General features: G+C 43.9%; 1 protein-coding gene across 1 annotated transcript; it reads left to right on the top strand.

Moving 5' to 3' along the window:
- Positions 1 to 5,528: 5,528 nt before the first annotated feature.
- Positions 5,529 to 8,166, top strand: LOC133910104 (protein NRT1/ PTR FAMILY 1.1-like). Its single transcript, XM_062352622.1, has 3 exons — positions 5,529 to 6,101; positions 6,215 to 6,432; positions 6,544 to 8,166. The coding sequence occupies exons 1-3, from the start codon at positions 6,023 to 6,025 to the stop codon at positions 8,041 to 8,043; spliced, it is 1,797 nt and encodes a 598-aa protein (XP_062208606.1). The 5' UTR covers positions 5,529 to 6,022; the 3' UTR covers positions 8,044 to 8,166.
- The last annotated feature ends 10,789 nt before the right edge of the window (positions 8,167 to 18,955 follow it).

Below are 18,955 nucleotides of genomic sequence, written 5' to 3'. Positions count from 1 at the left end.
ACTGGAAAGCTGTTAAGAAAGTCCTTCGCTATTTGCAAGGCACTAAGAACTACATGCTCATATTTAGAGAATCTGATAACCTTGAAGTCATTGGTTATTCGGATGCAGACTTTGCGGGGTGCGTAGACACTAAGAAATCCACGTCAGGTTATATTTTCACCCTCGCTGGAGGAGCTATCTCGTGGAAAAGCTCCAAGCAGACACTTACAGCATCTTCAACGATGCAAGCTGAGTTTGTGGCATGTTATGAGGCTACCGGGCAGGCTGTATGGCTAAAGAACTTTATCCCGGGACTAAGAGTGGTCGACAGCATTGCAAAACCACTTACATTATACTGCGATAATCAACCCGCAGTTTTCTATACGAGTAACAACAAGTTGAGTGGTGCTGCCAAACACATCGACATTAAGTATCACGTTGTGAAAGATAGAATCCAGGATCAAACAATAAGTGTCAAGCATATAAGCACTAAGTCGATGCTTGCGGATCCGCTCACTAAAGGCTTATCACCTCATATTTTTCGTGATCATGTTGCCGGCATGGGGATATTGGAAAGTCTATGATTCTGGATTAAGAGGACCATTAAACAAACCAACTCCCATTAAGTATAACGAATTTTCATTTCAAGATGGAATGGTACACTATAGGTATTTGGGTTTCAGTGGTATTTTATTGACCGCTGTAATACTTTGCCTTGGTATGCTGTTTCATTGAGAGTGGGCTTATGATGTTAGCCTTACGATCAAGGGGGAGAATGTTGGTTTTGATCTCGGCTCCACTCTCCCTAACGTTTCCTAACTAACAACCGAAACCTATGGGAGCCGTTTGCATCGTGATTAGGGGTGCAGCCAACGTTTTTGGTTGTGGGTCCCACCTCGTGTAGCACTATATAACAGACGTGAGGGGGTTCGGCTGGGACACGATCGAATTCACAAAGTCAGCCGCCTCTCAACCCTAATCCAATTCATAAGAGTGCTGTCAACGAAGTGAAGACCGCCGCCTCTTCATCCACTACGTGCTGGTGATCAACTACATCGGTCGAAGCCTCTTCCTCACTCCGGCGACCACTTCACCCTCATCTGATGGCGTCACCGAACTCAGGTAAACACCTCACGCTTCCGCACTTAGGGTGTTTGATCTTAGGGCTAGCAATTATGTTGATTAAGTGAAGCTTTAAGGTCTCACAGTTTTCTGTTGGGTTTTTCAAAACTCAACCCAAAACTTGACCCGATCCGATGTTTGAACAGGCCTACTGCTGGTCTATAGAGAGGATCTTTCGTTCATAGCTATGATCCATCCATCCGCTTTCGTATAACTCACGGCCATTTAGTAACGAATTTAGAACAGAAAATTAGAAGACTCAATTCTTCTTTCTTCTTATCTTTTTCTTTTTTTCTCTTTTTTTTTTCTACTTTAGTCTAAAAATTGTAAGAGGAATTGAGAGACTCTCAAATGTTCCCGTGCAGTGCAGGGGGCTCAAGCCCAGTGGATCCACCCATGCCGCCATTTTACCTTTGTGTGCCAATCGTAACCAAACGGCTCAATCGACGTGGTTCAGCTGCGGACGAACCATCCTTTCGATCGTACGTGTCTCTTGGCTTTTGGTTGCACCTCGGTGGAATCCACGGCAGGGCGCCAAAGCGAGATGCTTTCCAGGAAGTGTGTGCCTCTCGATCGTACCTTTCGTGTGCAGCAACGTCCGGCGAAAAAGAAATGGACGGAAGGGGCTCGGAATGTAAGCCTCTTGACGTTCTTTCGGTGAGGGACAAGACAGCACCAGAGGCGATGCGTCCTATGTTTTTCATGTGCAGAGGGGCCTCCCGACTGGTCTCGGCGCGACCAGACGTACAATGATACGATAAAAGTGAAATGAGTCGTGTAAAAATGTCAAGTACGTCCGTTGAGCACCTGAGCGCTAATGCCCAGCTTTTTTTCGAGAACACGTAAAAGATCTGCGCGCCTTTCACTAAGTGAAGTGCGCGAAGCTCAGTGGCACCAAATGTTTGTCGGTGTGTCCCCTACTCCTAGATACTCCTACTTCCTAGTTCCTCCTACCACAGTCCACAGCTATTCTAATGCGTGGGGAATATATCAGAAAACAGCAAAATGAGATAGGTTGGTATGTATCAATCAGCTGGAGCATCACCCATATATATTTGTGGTGCCTTTAGCAATTTATTTGGTGAATGTCCAATCTTTGCTAAAGTAAATGAAATAGTATCAATTGTACACCCATAGTTGCTAAGCTTTAGCTTACACCACTCCACGTCCTCCATCTTCGCGCCTCAGCCCGGGCTAGCATTGCGTCTCCGAGGCTACGATCAGCTTAAATGACAAATGCTTCAGCAACGTTTTATATCCATGACGAATGCTCAAAATCACACCTATTTGTACCATGCTTTCTAAGTTTGAGGTACCTCAAATTTAGGAGGGGTAATCACGCGACGACAGCCGCGCGTGTACACTATGGTCGGTGAGGTTTAGGTTCAAAGAGGAGATTTTCAGGGTTGCCGGCGTGCTTCCTAAGCTTAGAGGGATGCCTTTGGAAGCAGGCCAGCCTGACATAAGAAATAGATGAGGCGGCAGTGGCACCTCTAGCCACGGACGGCGGAGGATGGCCGGTGGGCTAGTGTCGGGGTGGAGGAGACAAGACTAGAGACGGATGCAGGTAAGCGGTGTAGGAGAGCTGAACGCCGAAGACGGAGGTTGAAGAAGATCCATCTTTAGATTCGAATCTGACGATCTAGGGGTGTCGATTGAATGTTTTTTTTTCAAAAACAGGCACCTGATCATTAGCATCCGCCTTTTAGTACGTGTCCTTGCCGTATGACCCATCCGCTCACAGTTGATGCTTTTGATGCATTAGTGACAACACACTAGGTCCGAAACTTGCTTAAATTAAGGCTTATCTACACAAAATAGCCAATGGGTTAAAAAGAAATGGTGATTCTATTCTTCAAACAAGGCGACAACTGTGAGCTATTGGATGGGCATCCAATGACTCACAGTCGTCTTTAATCTCACACCTCACGTTCGCGCCTATCCTGCCCCACCTCGTCTCGCGTCGTGCCCCGCCTCCTGCCCGCCCGTAGCCGTCTTCGGTAGCGTTCTCACTGCTGGATTTGTGCTCGCCATCCCCGCCACGCTAACTACTCTATTTTCGCGCTCCCTGCCGCCAACCCCACCCACCGCTTGCCTACCGCCCGTAGCACCGGCGTCGACTCATCGCACCGCCGCCACAGCATTTGTCACGTCCTAATTTCTTAATCATGTCATTAAGCATAAACATATCATTAAGCATCATAATCATCTTGTTTATTGTTAAGCATTTTGGATTGCTTGCTATCTCAATTAGTGTTTTGATTTTTGTTAGGCGGTTTGAAAATAACCAACATTAGACTTTTCGTTAGTTTAAGTCTCGCTTATAAGTTAATCGCTGCACAAGTTGTTATAAAGGTTTAGTAGTAGTTATTATCTTCTCTCTCATGCGAGTGAGATCCACCTTTGGCTGGCCCCACCCCTCCTCTCTTTTCCCCATGGGCACCCACCCCTCTCCACCTCAGCTCATTCCCTCTCTCCCACCTCACTCACTCACTCTCTTACTATCTCTCTCTCAGCTGGACAGAGGAAAGGCAACAGCCTCTCTCTTCTCCCTCAAGCACTATCTCCATTCTTTCCTCAAAATCCCACCCAATGAGCAAGAAACAAGGTTTGCATGTCATACTATGATATTCCCTACTTCTCTAGCTCTGCATCTATCTAATTCTTACTCACATGCATGAAGGTTTGGAGAATTGCAATCAAATTCGTCACCCTTATTGTTCTGCAACTTTCAACAAATCTGCTCTCCCTTCTCCAAGTGTTTTCCTTTGGTTCTTCCCCAAATCGACGTCCTCGAGCCTTGGCAAAGGACCTTGGGTAAGTACCATAGGGTTTTCATGATAGCATTGCAAGTTTTAGCTTGATTTTGGTTGAATTTGTGGACAACAATGAAAGATTAGCAGAGCAATGTCATGTTCTTGAGACATTAGAGATGGAAAGAAGGTTTGGATGAGATAGCTAGTAAATCGAGGGTGTAGAGTGAGTGTATTAGGTTTAGAACCAATGTATTAGTGTAATCGTATGTTTATGTAGTTTAGATTTTAGTATGAAAGTCGATTCAATCGACGAATAATTGCGAACAATTGTTCTGTAGAAATCCGGAGAGTCCGAATAAAAATCCAGAGAGTTCAGATATCCTAGAGAAAATCCAGAAACCCGGAGAGTCCGGAGAATTATATGGAGACTCCAAAAAAATCCGGAGAGTTTGGAGATTTGTTCGGAGACTTCGGACTCATGTTACATTCTGACGATGTTTAGATCGCAAACTTCGTTATTTCTTTGTATGTTTTGTACTTTTAGCTTGATGTTAAGATGCATCCACTACTGATATGCATCATGCAGTATATTTTATTGTATCTCTTTCTTGCTCATTATTGCACGTGTTCTTCTTTAGTGAACGAAGAATCTGCGCGCGACGCGAGCGCGGTAGAAGACAACGCCAATCTCCCCGAATTCCGTGAGTGTTGTGCGGGTAGCATTAGACGATCACTTGAGCAGTAAGACAAGTATCTAAACATACTTCTCTCATTCATTTGGATCATATATGTCTAATGTGATAAATATGCTTTACATATGTTATGCATGCGTTCAAGTCGATGACGGGTTTATGATGGGTAGAACCTATGTTGATGTACTAATTCTCCTGTCATGAATAATTGTTGATCCGTATCTTTATAGCCTGGGTTTAATATGATGTTTTCTAACTTAAAATGTTATTCGTGATGTTTAGCAAGTGCTTAGTTTCTCATAGAAGTCGAGTGGTGAAATATTTTATCGTTCGCGAGCATAGGCTTTAATTACTTGCACAATGATAGGTTGGACCATCCAGTGAGTACAATTGTACAAATCCCATTTTGCAACCTCTCTGGAACAATTGCTTCAATGAACTCTCCGACGAGCACATCTTCAGCCGTTGGACCATTTGGCGTGTACATCTTTACCAGACAAGCTTTGCAGCCTCTCTGGAAAAATTAGTTTGGCGTGCACTGTTGACCATCGTCGGGCAATCCGGTGTTGCAATTGATTTTCTCTTATGAGTCAAAACCTTCCGACGTGCAATCTTACTGAGTGCCAGACTATCCGACATGTTCATTTCATCGGACGTCGAATAATCCGGTCAGGTAAATTTTTTTGGACTCAAAGATAAAAATGATAACTTCATTTTCTCTGCAACTTTAGTTAGTTATGATCATAATTGCAATACATAGACATAATCATATAATTTCAAAAATTATCAAACCAAATCAACAAACTTATCAATCACTCATCACGTACAAATCAATACATAATGTAATTTGGTTTGTCAATAATGTACAAATCAATACATAATGTAATTTGGTTTGTCAATAATGTAAGACTATATATAAAGTGTCGTGGTGTTCGGGGACATAATAAATGGATATCGATCCGACTGTACGCCGAGCGACCTGCAAGCACGGACAAAAACCGCCACCAAAGGCACTCATCCATTGCTGCACGTACCATGTGTAAAGCTCTTTGTATCTACACCTCCCAACTCGTTCTACTACCTCCAAAAGCTCCGTCAGATTGTCCGAGGTGCCTAAAGCCACACCTGGCCGTGTCCCAAACTAAGCCGGAAGCTGGGCAAGCAACAGCTAGTCCACACACCAACTACTGCAAACCTGAGTTCAGTTACTGGCGCCAGCCGTGCCTTGACGGCAGTGTTTGTCCATGTCGATCGATCCCTAATCCAAGTCATGCTGTTTATCTCGCTCGTCGCAAACACCCTGTCAGAAACAATTAGGAGCTAGCTTGTCATGCACTGAGCTGAACGGTTTCTTTTTGGGAGTAAGCACCGAGACTGAGATCACCAGCGACCACTGCCGTGCATACGGTTTGCATATAAATATTCGATCGCCCTTCTTGTAGCTTGTGTAGCCTTGCCCTCTCCGTCTTGAGCATGGAAGTCTCAACCATGGAGGAAGCCCTCCCGAAGGCGAAGAGGAAGGGAGGCCTCAGGACCATACCGTTCATCATTTGTAAGCAAATCAAGCAACCATGCTGCAAATTAATTTCCTTTCTTAGCTTGTTAATCCAGTGAAGCTTATCACTGTACATGGTTGTTAATCCAGTGAAGTTTTGTTTGTGGCAGCGAACGAGATCTTCGAGAAGGTGGCGACGTTCGGGCTGAGCTCGAACATGATCCTGTACCTCACCGAGCGGTACTGCATGTCGAGCGCTTTCGCCACCATCGTGCTCTACTTCTGGAACGCCCTTTCCAACTTCCTGCCCATCTTCGGCGCCGTGCTCGCCGACGCCTGCCTCGGCCGGTTCCGGGTCATCGCCCTCGGCTCCTTCGTCAGCCTCTTTGTAAGCGCTTCTTGGTTTCGTGCGCTACTCGGTAATCCAGTCGATCGCAAATGAGGACGATCGGTGTGCTAATTGTTAGTCTTGGTGTGGTGTCTTCTACGTACGCATCAGGGGATGTGCCTGCTGTGCCTGACGGCGATCCTGCCGGTGTTCAAGAAGACCCCGGAGTGCGCGGCTCGGCCGGAGTGCGCGGCGCCGCCGGAGTGCGCGCTGGTGCCGTGGCAGCTGCCGCTGCTGTTCACGTCGTTCGTGGTCATGTCCTTGGGTTCAGGCGGCATCCGGCCGTGCGCGCTAGCGTTCGGGGCGGACCAGCTGGACAAGCGGGACAACAGCGCCAAGAGCGTGAGGACGCTGCAGACCTTTTTCAACTGGTACTACACCGTGCTGGGCCTCTCCATCGTGTTCGCGGCCACTGTCATCGTGTACATCCAGCAGGCCAAGGGCTGGGTCGTCGGCTTCGCCGTTCCCGTCGTGTTCATGGTCACCGCGCTCACGCTCCTCCTCGTCGGCTCGCCCTTCTACATCAAGGCGGCGGCCGACAGGAGCGTGCTCGTGCGGCTCGTGCAGGTGCTCGTCTCCAGCTACAAGAACTGCCACGAGCCCTTGCCGCCGGAGACGGCCGACTCCTCGAGCTTCTATAACAAAGCCGACTCGAAGCCCAGGACTCCCACGAACAAGCTGAGGTACTTAAACCGGGCATGCGTGCTTAGGAACCCGGGCAAGGAGCTCAGCCCCGACGGGGCGGCGTGCGACCCGTGGAGGCTGTGCACGGTGCAGCAGGTGGAGGACACGAAGGCCACCATTCGCGTGCTACCGATATGGTCGACAGGGATCATGCCCGGCGTGATCATCGGGCAGCAAATGTTCCCGGTGCTGCAGGCGAAGACGATGGAGCGACAGATGGGCAAGCTGGAGATCCCCGCGGCCTCCTTCGGCGTCGTCAGCATCCTGACGCTCACCGTCTGGGTGGCCGTGTACGACTGCGCGCTGGTGCGGCCCCTGTCGCGGCTCACGGGCCACTCGCGCGGGCTCAGCCTGCGGCAGCGCATGGGCGCCGGCCTGGCGCTCTTCGCCGTGGCCATGGCCGTGGCCGCGCACACCGAGAGCGTCCGCCGCGCCGCCGCGATTGCCGAGGGGCTCCGCGACTTCGGCCCGCACTCGGGGCGCACGGTGCACATGTCGGCCATGCGGCTCTTGCCGCAGCACTGCCTGATGGGGCTCGCCGAGGGGCTGAACCTCATCGGGCAGATCGAGTTCTACTACTCCGAGTTCCCCAAGACCATGTCCAGCGTCGGGGTGTCTCTGATGGCGCTCGGCCTCGGGTTCGGCGGCGTGCTGGGCAGCGCCATCGTCGGGATCATCAGCGCGGCGACCGGGATGAACGGGCGCGACGGCTGGCTGGTGAGCAACCTGAACCACGGGCACTACGACTACTACTACCTGGTCCTGGCGGCACTGTGCGTGGCCAACTTGGTGTACTTCATCGTGTGCGGCTGGGCCTATGGCGAGGAGGGGCAGAACCGGGTGGTGGCCGCCGAAGCCGTGGAGGACACCAAGGAAGACCAGCACAAACCGGTGATTATTTTAGGCAAAGCCTTTGGCGGGCTGTGAGCACTGGGCAGCAGAGTATTGTGTTGGTCTGAGGTTGCACTTCCCTTTTTTTCCCTTTTCAAACTAAAATGAGTTTGTAGTTTTGTACTTCTCTGATCTCTCTCTAGTGTGAATGGTGGTATATATGCGAGTTTAAGAGGTTGTTTGGTAAAGTTCTAATTCTGTGGTGAGAGTGATTCTATGGTAAAAGTAGGGTAGAAGTGATTCTATGGTGGAAGTGATTCTATTTGTAAAATCGTTTGGGATGCTAGTGGTGGAAGTGATTTCTGAGAGAATATTGTGTTGAAATCAAAAAGAATCAGTCAGGAATCAGGTGGAAACTAGTTTTTTCAACTCCCATCTCACTATACAAAACGGGAAATAATTTCCACGCAGAATTACTCCCCAACCAGCCCATTTGGTAGCGCTGGGAACGATTCTAACGTGAAATCAGCTCCTAGAGCTCTACCAAACGAGATCTAAATCATTAATATTCTCTAACTCCAAAAGGATTGCTGCCGATTGCGACTCTCCAACTTTACATGTATTTTTGCGTACGGCTTTTCCATTGATTTCAAGGGTTTAGGTTGTATGATTTCGGGCATTTAATTCAAATCCAAGTTTAGAATTTGTGCGAATGTTTCTTCAACAACTAAATTGTGTTTGGTGGATTTGAATTCAAACTGTTGAATAAAGGCGCCACAGTACCTACAGATTAGCACACAGCATGGGCAGCCGGATGGGGGGGGGGGGGGTGCTTTGGACCCTGATAAGCCACTGAACAAATTCAGTGTCTAAAACTGCATTTGCAGATATCACGAACCGAATTGCACATCAAGACAAGCATAAGGGCCGCCGATATATTTTATTCTAAAACTAAAAATATGAACTCTAGGTATCTGCATCTCAAGCCCTTTGACTTGCGTCTTTAAATAGAAATAAGATAAATATTTTCCTACTTAATATGCTCATACAATATGTACTCTATCTAGTAACAATGTCGATTTTTGGATTTTGAAACAGTCCTTAAACATGATAAAATTAAAGAACAAGATAATATTTTGTATACATGCATCATTTTGATATGGTTCCTCTTTACGTCATAAAGATAATTATAGGTAAAATAGTTTGACTGTACAACTAAGTCACACATATTTACACACATGAGTGCGCTCAGTGTCTTAAGTACGTGCCCGTGGTAGTATACGAGTCTCTCTATGGCACGTGTGTGTTCGGACGTGTGCTACAAGAGGCACACGCGCGTGCAGCATGCGTGTGTAGTATTCTTTGTAATCGAAGAAAAAGGGTGCACATGCAATTCAAACTATACTCAGGGTATCCATTGTGTGGAAACTTGAAGTCTATCTCTTCCGATTAATGCTGTATCCTCCCGCGCAAAAAAAAAAAAAAAAAATAATAATAATCCTGCACAGCATGATCCATCACCACGTTTGCACACATGACCTCACAGTGCAAATGGCTCCTAATGACGGCTAAACTAGCAGACAAATTAGATCGCGCTACTGCAGTGCAATAATGGAGCTCCTTGGGGGTAAAGGTGCAGTACTGCCACTACTGCTGAGTACTGACTGAGGAAGGTACACAAGGGTCAACGAGCCTTCTGCTTCGTCGTGGTCTTCTCGCCGTTCCCAGTCCAACTGCCGGTCACTATAAGCATTGAAGTCTAGAGCTCCTACTGCATTGTGCTTGTCCTCATTTCTGAAGATTTTCCAAATTGCAGCAAAACTATTTTGAGCGAATGATTAATATGGAATAAATCTTTGGCCCAAATATTTATAGCCAGTGGAACAGCACAGAGTACATATGCATCCACCTGTAGCTGCAAGTCCTCACTCCTCACATATGACAAATTGAGCTTTTCTCTGCCACGGAAAACTTGCAAGAAACGTAGGAGTATCTGACAATTGGATCAAAGAAGGTATGTGCTATGTTTCCTTCTAGTTATGTCCTGCTCCTCTCAGTGCTCCCTTGTGTGACGCCACCTGCATTTGCTCACCATTTCCCTGTGAAACCGCAAGGGATTTCGTAGCTTCTACTCCTAAGAACTGAAGAACATGCACGTCCCCCTGATTTGTGCCTGCTCCACGACCCTTTGTGCGACTTCCTGGCGAAAAACGTCCCAGGAAAAGGATGTCCTTTTCTGTGCTGATCTCAGAAGCCACATTTTCCCTGCATGCATACGACCTAACCTAACTTGAACTCAGCCATTACTTGGTTCTGATCTCAGTAACAGAAGAGGGCATAAAAGTCGGGTGCAATACACCGAGAGACGCATCACTGATTCACCATGCTTGCATATATATGTGGCTGTGCGATGTTAACCCCAGGCACCTGCTACTGAACTTTTGATTTGCAGGCAGGGGATGGTACTGGGAGCCCAAGATGGTGATGTTCATGCGTCTGAAGATGGAATCAAAGTGAAAGAGAAAGTGGATTCAGAGCCTTGCCGTCCATAATAGGTATGCAGTAGGTTGGTTTAGGTGTAAGGTATGTAAGTACTGTTTTGGGTTAATCTCTTCTAGATCGTCTCAAATTGCAGTGTTAAAGTTGTTTGAGTTAGTACTCTGATTACCTTCGGTAAGTAGAGGCTGTTTTTTCCCCTTTGTGCTAGGAAGCAGTTAACCCATTTCGTTGCTCTTTAGAAGTAGAAATTGTGAATTATGGAATTCGAAATTTAGCACAAATAACAATTGTTTAAATGTTCAAGTTGCTGCATTAATTATCAAGAACTCTTGTTTTGTTACTTCCATTCTTTGAAAACGTTAATAAAGCCCAGTTTGGATGGGCCGGGATCAGACGGTATCCCGGCCGATTTCCTCGACGCATGAAACCGCATAGCATGTCAATCATGGCTTCCACAAAGTAGGCAAATTGAGCAGACTTTCGTCCATAGATTGTCCAAATGGTAATGCAGTTATATCGACAACTTATTCATATCGCTCTGCTTCAGTTATCCAGTGAAGGGATGGATGCATCATGCATGTACCAAGGCCTCATCCAGCTAACACCGTCTTGCACACAGCTACTGTTATGGGCGTTATTGTAGCACGCGTTACCGTAGCACTGTATCTACTTTATCTTTTAGTTAGTTATTTAGAAATATCAGATAACATTTAGAGATAATATTATATTAGATTTAGTAGAGGGTCATTTAAAAGGTAATATTAGATTTGTTATCGATTAAAGATAGAATCAGCTAAGAGATAGAGTTGGATTTGATTTAAAAATAGAGTCAGCTAGTAGATAAAGTTAGATTCGATCAGGGACTTTTCATCGTGAGTCCTATTTATAGAAGTCATATAATCAGATCAATTAAGCAGAGAATTGTCAATCTACTTCTATATCTCTCGGCTCTCTCCTCTCTCTCGGTTCTCTCTTCTCCCTCACGTTAGCCTTTTCCTCAGCCAACGCTGTCCGGCTATCCTCTCGACGGTGTTTATTCTAACAGCTACACTTTTAAAGGAGTATTAAGTTGCACATCTTCCCTACATGTGTGGTAGCCGGCAGGATACCAAACTGAGGATAGCCATGCCATTAGCATGGGCGGAGCTACAGAGTAGTCCGGGTAGGCCCAGACTACCCTGTGGTACTAGTAACCAGCCCAGCCCACGACCATCCAAGAAAACTAGAAAGGGCCCACATCTACTTGCACAATCTGGTGCTTCAATGTGACTTGCTGTCCTTGATCTTGATGGGGCTGTCCACAGCGAGGTCACACCGCATCTCCTTGCACAGCCTAGAGCTTCAAGGTGGGCTACTGGGCTTCAAGTCACTCACATCTCCTGATTCCCGGCATGGACGCCTGATCGCAGTTGCATGACTCGCACCTTGAATGCCACCGACCCACGCTCGCCACTCAGTGTGCTTGTGGCTGTTGCCGACGAGTTCTTGAATCCTCTCTCCTCCGTTGTTGAACCTCCGCATCAACCCGGTGAGTGCGAAGATGCCTTTGTATTTTGTTTAATTTGTTCCTGTCAGATCTCAAGTATTTAGAGTTTTGTGGTGTTTTTGAAAACAGTTGAAATTCAGTTTCGTCAGGCAAAGAAATAACTCGGCAGCAGTTGCACCGGTTCACCGATTTCAATCAAGCATGGTCCAAGACAACATGGCACGTTGATAACTCATCCGACGACTCCTGTTGTAATTTACTTACCGTGTTCTGTAATGCAAGTTAACTCAGTTAATTTACTTTACGTTGATAACTCATCAGGACAGGTTCTCTGTCATGGGAGTGCATGAGGCTATAGCCAATTTTCAGCACCTCAAACAAGATGGAACAGTCACACAATATGTGGATAGATTTGAAGAATGTTTGGCATGCATCAAAAGAGAGCATCCTTATCTCCAAGAAACCTTCTTCTTAAACTATTTTATTGGAGGGCTTAAGAATCATATCCAACACCAGGTCACCTGTCATCAACTAGGCAATCTGCTGGAGGCCTTTTGGTATGCAAAACATTTGGAATGAGCTGAGACCTACAAAAAACCTATGTCTTTTGTCAAACCTCATGTGAGTACTAGCTGGCAAAACAAACCCAATCTAGTGAGTCCCATTCTCAGTGAGGAGCCAAATGTTGTTGAGGAGTTGGATCAGCTGATGGCAATATCAGCACATGTTATTTATGGAACCACTAGCCCAAGTACTTTTTCTGTAATTGCCTTTGCAAATGGAAGGCCTACTGTTGCATTAGTAGATAGTGGTAGCACTCATCCATTCTTGAATGAAGAATTTGCTATACAAATGAATTGTCCATTTAAGTCTGTACCTACCAAGAGCATCACAATAGCTGGTGGGGTTGAGCTACAAACCAGCTCACAAGTAGAACAATTATCCTTCTTGATTCAGGGTATTCATTTCAAGAATACTTTTAGACTTTTGAAATTGGGATGTTATGATATGATCCTTGAGGTAGATTGGATGATTATATCAGTGTAGCTATTGATTTATAGCAAAGGTACATCACTATCACCAAAGAGGGTGCATTAGTTAGGTTTAAGGACCATACCGAACCTGGGAAGAACTTTCTGATTCAAGCTGATAAACTGGAAAGTATGGTCAGTAAAGGAGCTATAGGGTGTGTATTACATATACAACCTTGTCAGCATGAATCAATTCCCAAAGAATCTTTTGCCTCAGCTAAGTTTGAGGATGTTTTGTTGGAGTTCAGTGAGGTGTTCAAAGAACCTGAGACCCTTCCACCTATTAAGGATTGTGATAATAGAATATTATTGAAGGAAGGAGATGAACCTCCAAACATAAGACCCTACAGGATTCCCCATTATAAAAGAGAGGCTATGGAAGGTTTGGTCAGACAGCTATTGGATAATAAAGAAATAAGGCCAAGCATTAGCCCCTTCTCTTCACCAGCAGTGCTTGTTAGAAAAAAAGATAGTTCATGAAGATTATGTGTGGATTATAGAAAGCTCAACTCTATTACAGTTAAAAACAAGTTTCCTATGCTTGTTATTGAAGATTTTCTAGATTTTTTACATGGTGCTAGATTTTTTAGCAAAATTGACATAAGATCTATATATCACCAAATCAGAATGCAAGAGTAGCACATTATTAAAACAACATTTGGTACTCATCTTGGTCACTATGAATATATTGTTATGAATTTTAGATTGACCAATGCCCTTGCCACTTTCTAGTCTTTGATGAACAAAATTTTTGCCCCATATATTGGAAAGTTCATAGTAGTCTTTTTTATGACATATTGGTTTATAGCAAGAGTGAGCAGAAAAATATTGAGCATTTGAGGGTGACACTGAGAACCTTGCAGGAAAATCATTTATTTGTTAAGAGGAACAAATGTGTATTTGGTATACACCAAGTTGAGTACCTTGGGTATGTCATTACTAAAGAAGGAGTATCCACTGACCCCAAGAAAATCTTAGATATACTTCTGTGGTCAAGACCAAAAGACATAACTAAATAAGAGGCTTCTTGGGGCTAACTGGATACTACATGAGGTTTGTAAAAGGGTATAGTATCCCATGTCGACCTTTGTTTGATCTTTTGAAGAAAGATTCATTTATATGGGAGGATAAGCATACCAAGGTTTTTGAGCAACTCAAGACAATCATGACCAGCTGTCCTGTATTGGCTCTTCCAAAATTTTCAAAACCTTTCATATTGGAAACTGATGCCAGCAACATTGGATTGGGAGTTGTCCTCACGCAAGAGGGTAAACCAATTGCTTTCTTCAGCAAAACACTAGGGCCAAGATCAAGAACACAATCTACTTACGACAAAGAAGCTATGACAATATCAGAGGCTTTAAAAAATGGAGACATTATTTGCTTAGTAGCAAGGTGATAATCAAGACTCACCAACACAGCTTAAAATACATTCAGAAGTTAATGGATGGAATTCAACATAAACTTCTACTCAAATTATTGGAGTTTGACTTTGTGGTGGAATATAAGAAGGGCAAGGAAAATGTGGTATCAGATGCTCTATCTAGGAGGGTTGAGACAGCAGAAGTCATTGACTAGCAATGTGTTTCCATTTGTGTGGTGGAACCTAAATGGATTGAAGATGTAAAACAATCTTATCACGGAGATACCAAGTGTCAAGAACTGCTACAGGTAACCCAAGATCAACCTGATCAACATATACATTATGTGTCTGAATATGGAATTCTATACTATAAGGGAAGAGTATATGTGGGCAGTGAGGGCAATCTAAGGAACTAGCTGATCACTAACTTCCATGCATCTGCATTTGGAGGTCACTCAGGTATGAGAGCTACATACCACAAAATCAAGAAATTATTTTATTAGCCTAGGCTGAAAAAAGAAGTAGAAACTTTTATCTCTAAATGTCTAGTTTGTCAAGTAACAAAAGCTGAAAATATAGCTAATCCAGGGCTATTAGACCCCATATCAGTTCCAGACATGGCATGGACACATATCACCATGGATTTTATTGAAGGATTACCAAAATCAAAAGGGAAAGACACCATTTTAGTAGTTGTAGACAGATTTACTAAATATGCTCATTTCATTGCACTGTCACACCCATATACAGTACAATAAATAGTTCAGCTATTCATGAACCATATATATAAGCCGGATGTCATGCCAACTTCAATTATCAGTGATAGGGATAGAGTATTTACAAGCAAACTCTTCACTGAAATCTTCAAGATTCTTAAGGTCTATATGAATTTTAGTACTGCCTACCACCCTCAGATAGATGGGCAGACTGAGAGGGTAAATCAGTGTGTAAAATCTTATTTGAGGAGCATGGTAGTACACATAGTTGCCAACTGCTGAATGGTGGTACAATACTATCTACCATGTTTCTCTCAAAATGACACCCCTTTTAAGTTCTCTATAGATATCCACCTACACAAATTGGGGAGTTGTCCTTGCCATGCAATATATCTGAGGAGGCCAAGGTGACCATCACTGTAATAGCCCAAATTTTTAAAACCAAGAAAATTAAAAACTTTTTCAAAGAAAATAAAAGAGTCTTGCAAAAACTAAATTAAATTCCTAAGTATGTATGTGTGTCTTTATGCATATACACATATGTGAGTATGTGTGCTATATGTATAAATACATAAATACATTGAGGGCTATTTTCTTATAAGGGAATGTGTGTGTGTGTGTGTGTGATTGCTTGATTGAGTTTGTGAGCTAATATATAAGTATATATGCTATATGTATATACATGTGTATATACATGAGATAAAATATAATAGAAATAGAAAAGCCTTTGAGTTATTAGCCCGAAGGCCATCCTTTTTTCCTCTTTTCTCTCTATTTCGGCAAGCCCAACTCTCCCCTGTTCCTTCTCTTTCCACGGGCTGCCTTATCCCCTTTCTTTATTAGTTTCCTAGCCTGCCCTTTTTCCTTTCTCCTTTATCGTCCCTCTCTTCCCCCCTCCTTTCCATCTGGGCCACAAGATAGCCTGAGTCGTGAGCCTGCTCTCTGGGCTGTGAACACGCGTCACCCACCCTCTCTCAGTCGCTGATAGCTGAGGCCCTTAGGTCATCCCCAACCTCCCACCGTTCCCCATCAGCCCGAGCAAGAACCGGCTGTGAAGCCAAGCCAAATCCGGAGGGATTACACAAGGGAGGATCATCTAGAAGGCCGCAATCGAGTTCGAGACCAACCCCTCTATGAATTCTAGCCTTATCTCCAAGGGATTCACGTTTGAATGAGGAAACTGCATCGGACATGAGCACTCATTGCCATAGATTCAAACCAAGCTCAGAATCTATCTCTAGCCCTCCCCGCCTATAAATAGCCGCCTCTTGATCCTTCTCACCTCATCCCAAGCCTATTGCCCATCAAGCCAAGGCAAATCCATCGCTAGTTGGCCCATGCGCCGAAGCTCCGAAGTCGTGGCCGCCCTTAGCTACCACTGGCCCTCCACAGCCATTATCGACGATGACGTGCCCCACAGCCGAGTTTACGGTGATCCCCTGGTGCTATTCCGCCACTCGCCGTAGACCATAGTGCACTAGAACACCTGTTCCGTCGAGTCCCAAGAGTCGTCACCGCCTTCTCTCACCGATGGCTCATCTCGCCGCCTCTCCGACCCTCCTATTGCTCCATGTGAGATGCTTATCTACTCCTGATGCTATGTTGTCACTCTTCGTCACTCCTCGTGCACCGCAACCGAGATTCGTCGATCTCCGGCGAGCCTCCACCACATCCTATGTAGTCCGCCACTGTTGGTCCACGAGCTCTCCCATGGACTGAGTCCACAACCCCGGCCGACAACCACACATATCTGATTTACCGAGCCCAGCTATCACATTCAAGATCAATGGCCCAGATATGGGCCTTTGTCCACGTCAACCTACCACATCACTGTCCACGTCAGTAACTTTGCTAACATGTCTATCAAGTCAACAAGCCACATTAGCCAAACAGCCTAGTCAATATTTATTTTCTTTTATTTGTTTTAATCATTGTGATGATGTCATAATACTTAAATATTACGTAATAAATAGATCTCCAGTGTAAAAATAATTCTAAATAATAATAATAATAATAATTAGTTAATTAATTTCTAATAATATTTAATAATGTTTTATAGGTTTATTTAATTCTAGTTAATGTTTTTCTATGGTTTAAATAATGTTTTATAGAATAAAAATAATTCCATAAATAGGATAAAATCTGAAATAGTTCTAGTAGTGTTTAATAATGTTTTTGGTTATGTTTTGTGGTTTTTATAACTTAATAATTAAAGTAAACGCTAATAAATTCCCAAAAATCCTAGAAAATCCCAAAAAATCATAGGTGACTTTGGGAAAATACTAGAAAATTCCTAGTAACATAATTTAATATGTAGTTAATCTTTTTAGTCCTACTTTGATCTTTAGAAAATCATAACTTGATAACCGTAGCTCCGTTTTGACCTGTTCTTTCACCGGATTGTCCGAAAAGCGTGATCTTGTGAGTGATGATGTTTGTTATGTGATATTTGGTTCTTTTTGGATTTCGGTGTTCATGTGTTTCATTTTTTTCTTATTGTTCACGAGTAGACGCCAATGTTGTGCAGGAGCTGGAAGGACTTCAAGATCAAGATTTCACTGAAGACTCAACTGAAAAGAGTGAAGGCAAGTTGTATTCTTGATCATATTTGTTCCAGTTTTTAAAATATTTTGTTTTAAAAATATGCATGCTAATAATTTTGTTGGGAAACTCAAGAGTTAGGATTTACCTTAGTTTTCTCTTATCATCCTTGTCGCCATAGCATGGTTTTGGTTTATAGGAGGGTAGATGATGCTTAGCCTTGCTTTGGGATGGTAATCATGATAATTGCTCCACAAAATTGATAATGGTCTTATGTAACAATAATAAAATATAATTGAATAATTTTATAGCAACATGGCATAGGAATTTGAGCAAGTGGTATGATAAGGTTGGTATGTGATGTACGGTTGGGAAAGTGGTAGTTTTGCTCAAATCTAATGACTGGTTCGTGGGATGATCTTTCTGTGTTTACAGTACAACAACAAGCCTGGTACGGGACGGACCTAGCCAAGTAATATGTTTTACTCTCAGCATAGTGTAGATCATTTAGTGGTACGAAGAATGGAAGGGATGGACTTCCTTAGATCCGTAAGGTGCAAGATGGGGCTTCCATTGTTGAGGTGGAATCATACGGCAGTGAAATCTTAGCGGGTAAACATGTGCTGAGAGGGGCATTGTAAAAACTTTGTAGTGATCTCCTGGCTACACACCTTAGATAGTGTGCAGTATGGCTAATCAGCACGGGCAAAACAGAGACTTAATCACCTGCTTGCGGGTGATGAGATCACGACTTGTGGGTAAAGTACAACATCTGCAGAGTTAAAACTGAATATTCAGTCGTACTCAAGGTCACAAGCGATGTTGAAAACCTACTATGATTATAATTTGATATTTTGGTTAGTTGGTCAATTGTGATGGAGGGAATCATAGTTGAGGGTGATCAATCATAGTGGAGGGAACTGTGATTGAGGGGTTTAACCTTAGTGGATGGAACTTTAGTTGAGATGTTGTGATGTCGGTTAAGTCAAGATGGACGAAATCTTGAGGGGGTTTGTCATTCACTTAATTATTATCATTTTTCCAATATTTTTACTTAAATATTGTTTTATGCAAAAGAGCTATTTAGGCATGTTCTTGTTAAAAGCCTTCATATGCATATTATTCCTTCACAACTTGCTGAGTACGAGATGTGCTTACACTTTCTATAACCAAACGCTCATTTGAGGAAGAATTCGAAGACTTCGTGGAGGATGTTTTCTAGGGAGGTGTTTTCCATCGAATTTTTCCCGTAGGGTTATCGGTGAAGATGAAGTCTGCACCTAGGATCCGCTATAGTTGTTGGTTCTTTGACCTTTGAAGGTCTTGTGTAAGATGATTTATTGATTAAGGTATGGATATTGTAATGATTATC

The sequence above is a fragment of the Phragmites australis genome, chromosome 2 (genome assembly GCF_958298935.1).
Source record: "Phragmites australis chromosome 2, lpPhrAust1.1, whole genome shotgun sequence".
Taxonomy (NCBI): Eukaryota; Viridiplantae; Streptophyta; class Magnoliopsida; order Poales; family Poaceae; genus Phragmites; species Phragmites australis.
This window is presented reverse-complemented; position numbering and strand designations above follow the sequence as displayed.

Coding starts and splice junctions, on each gene's coding strand:
- LOC133910104 (XM_062352622.1), top strand. CDS start 6,023: ATGGAAGTCTCAACCATGGAGGAAGCCCTCCCGAAGGCGAAGAGGAAG. Junction 6,102..6,214: donor GACCATACCGTTCATCATTT/GTAAGCAAATCA, acceptor TGTTTGTGGCAG/CGAACGAGATCTTCGAGAAG. Junction 6,433..6,543: donor GCTCCTTCGTCAGCCTCTTT/GTAAGCGCTTCT, acceptor CGTACGCATCAG/GGGATGTGCCTGCTGTGCCT.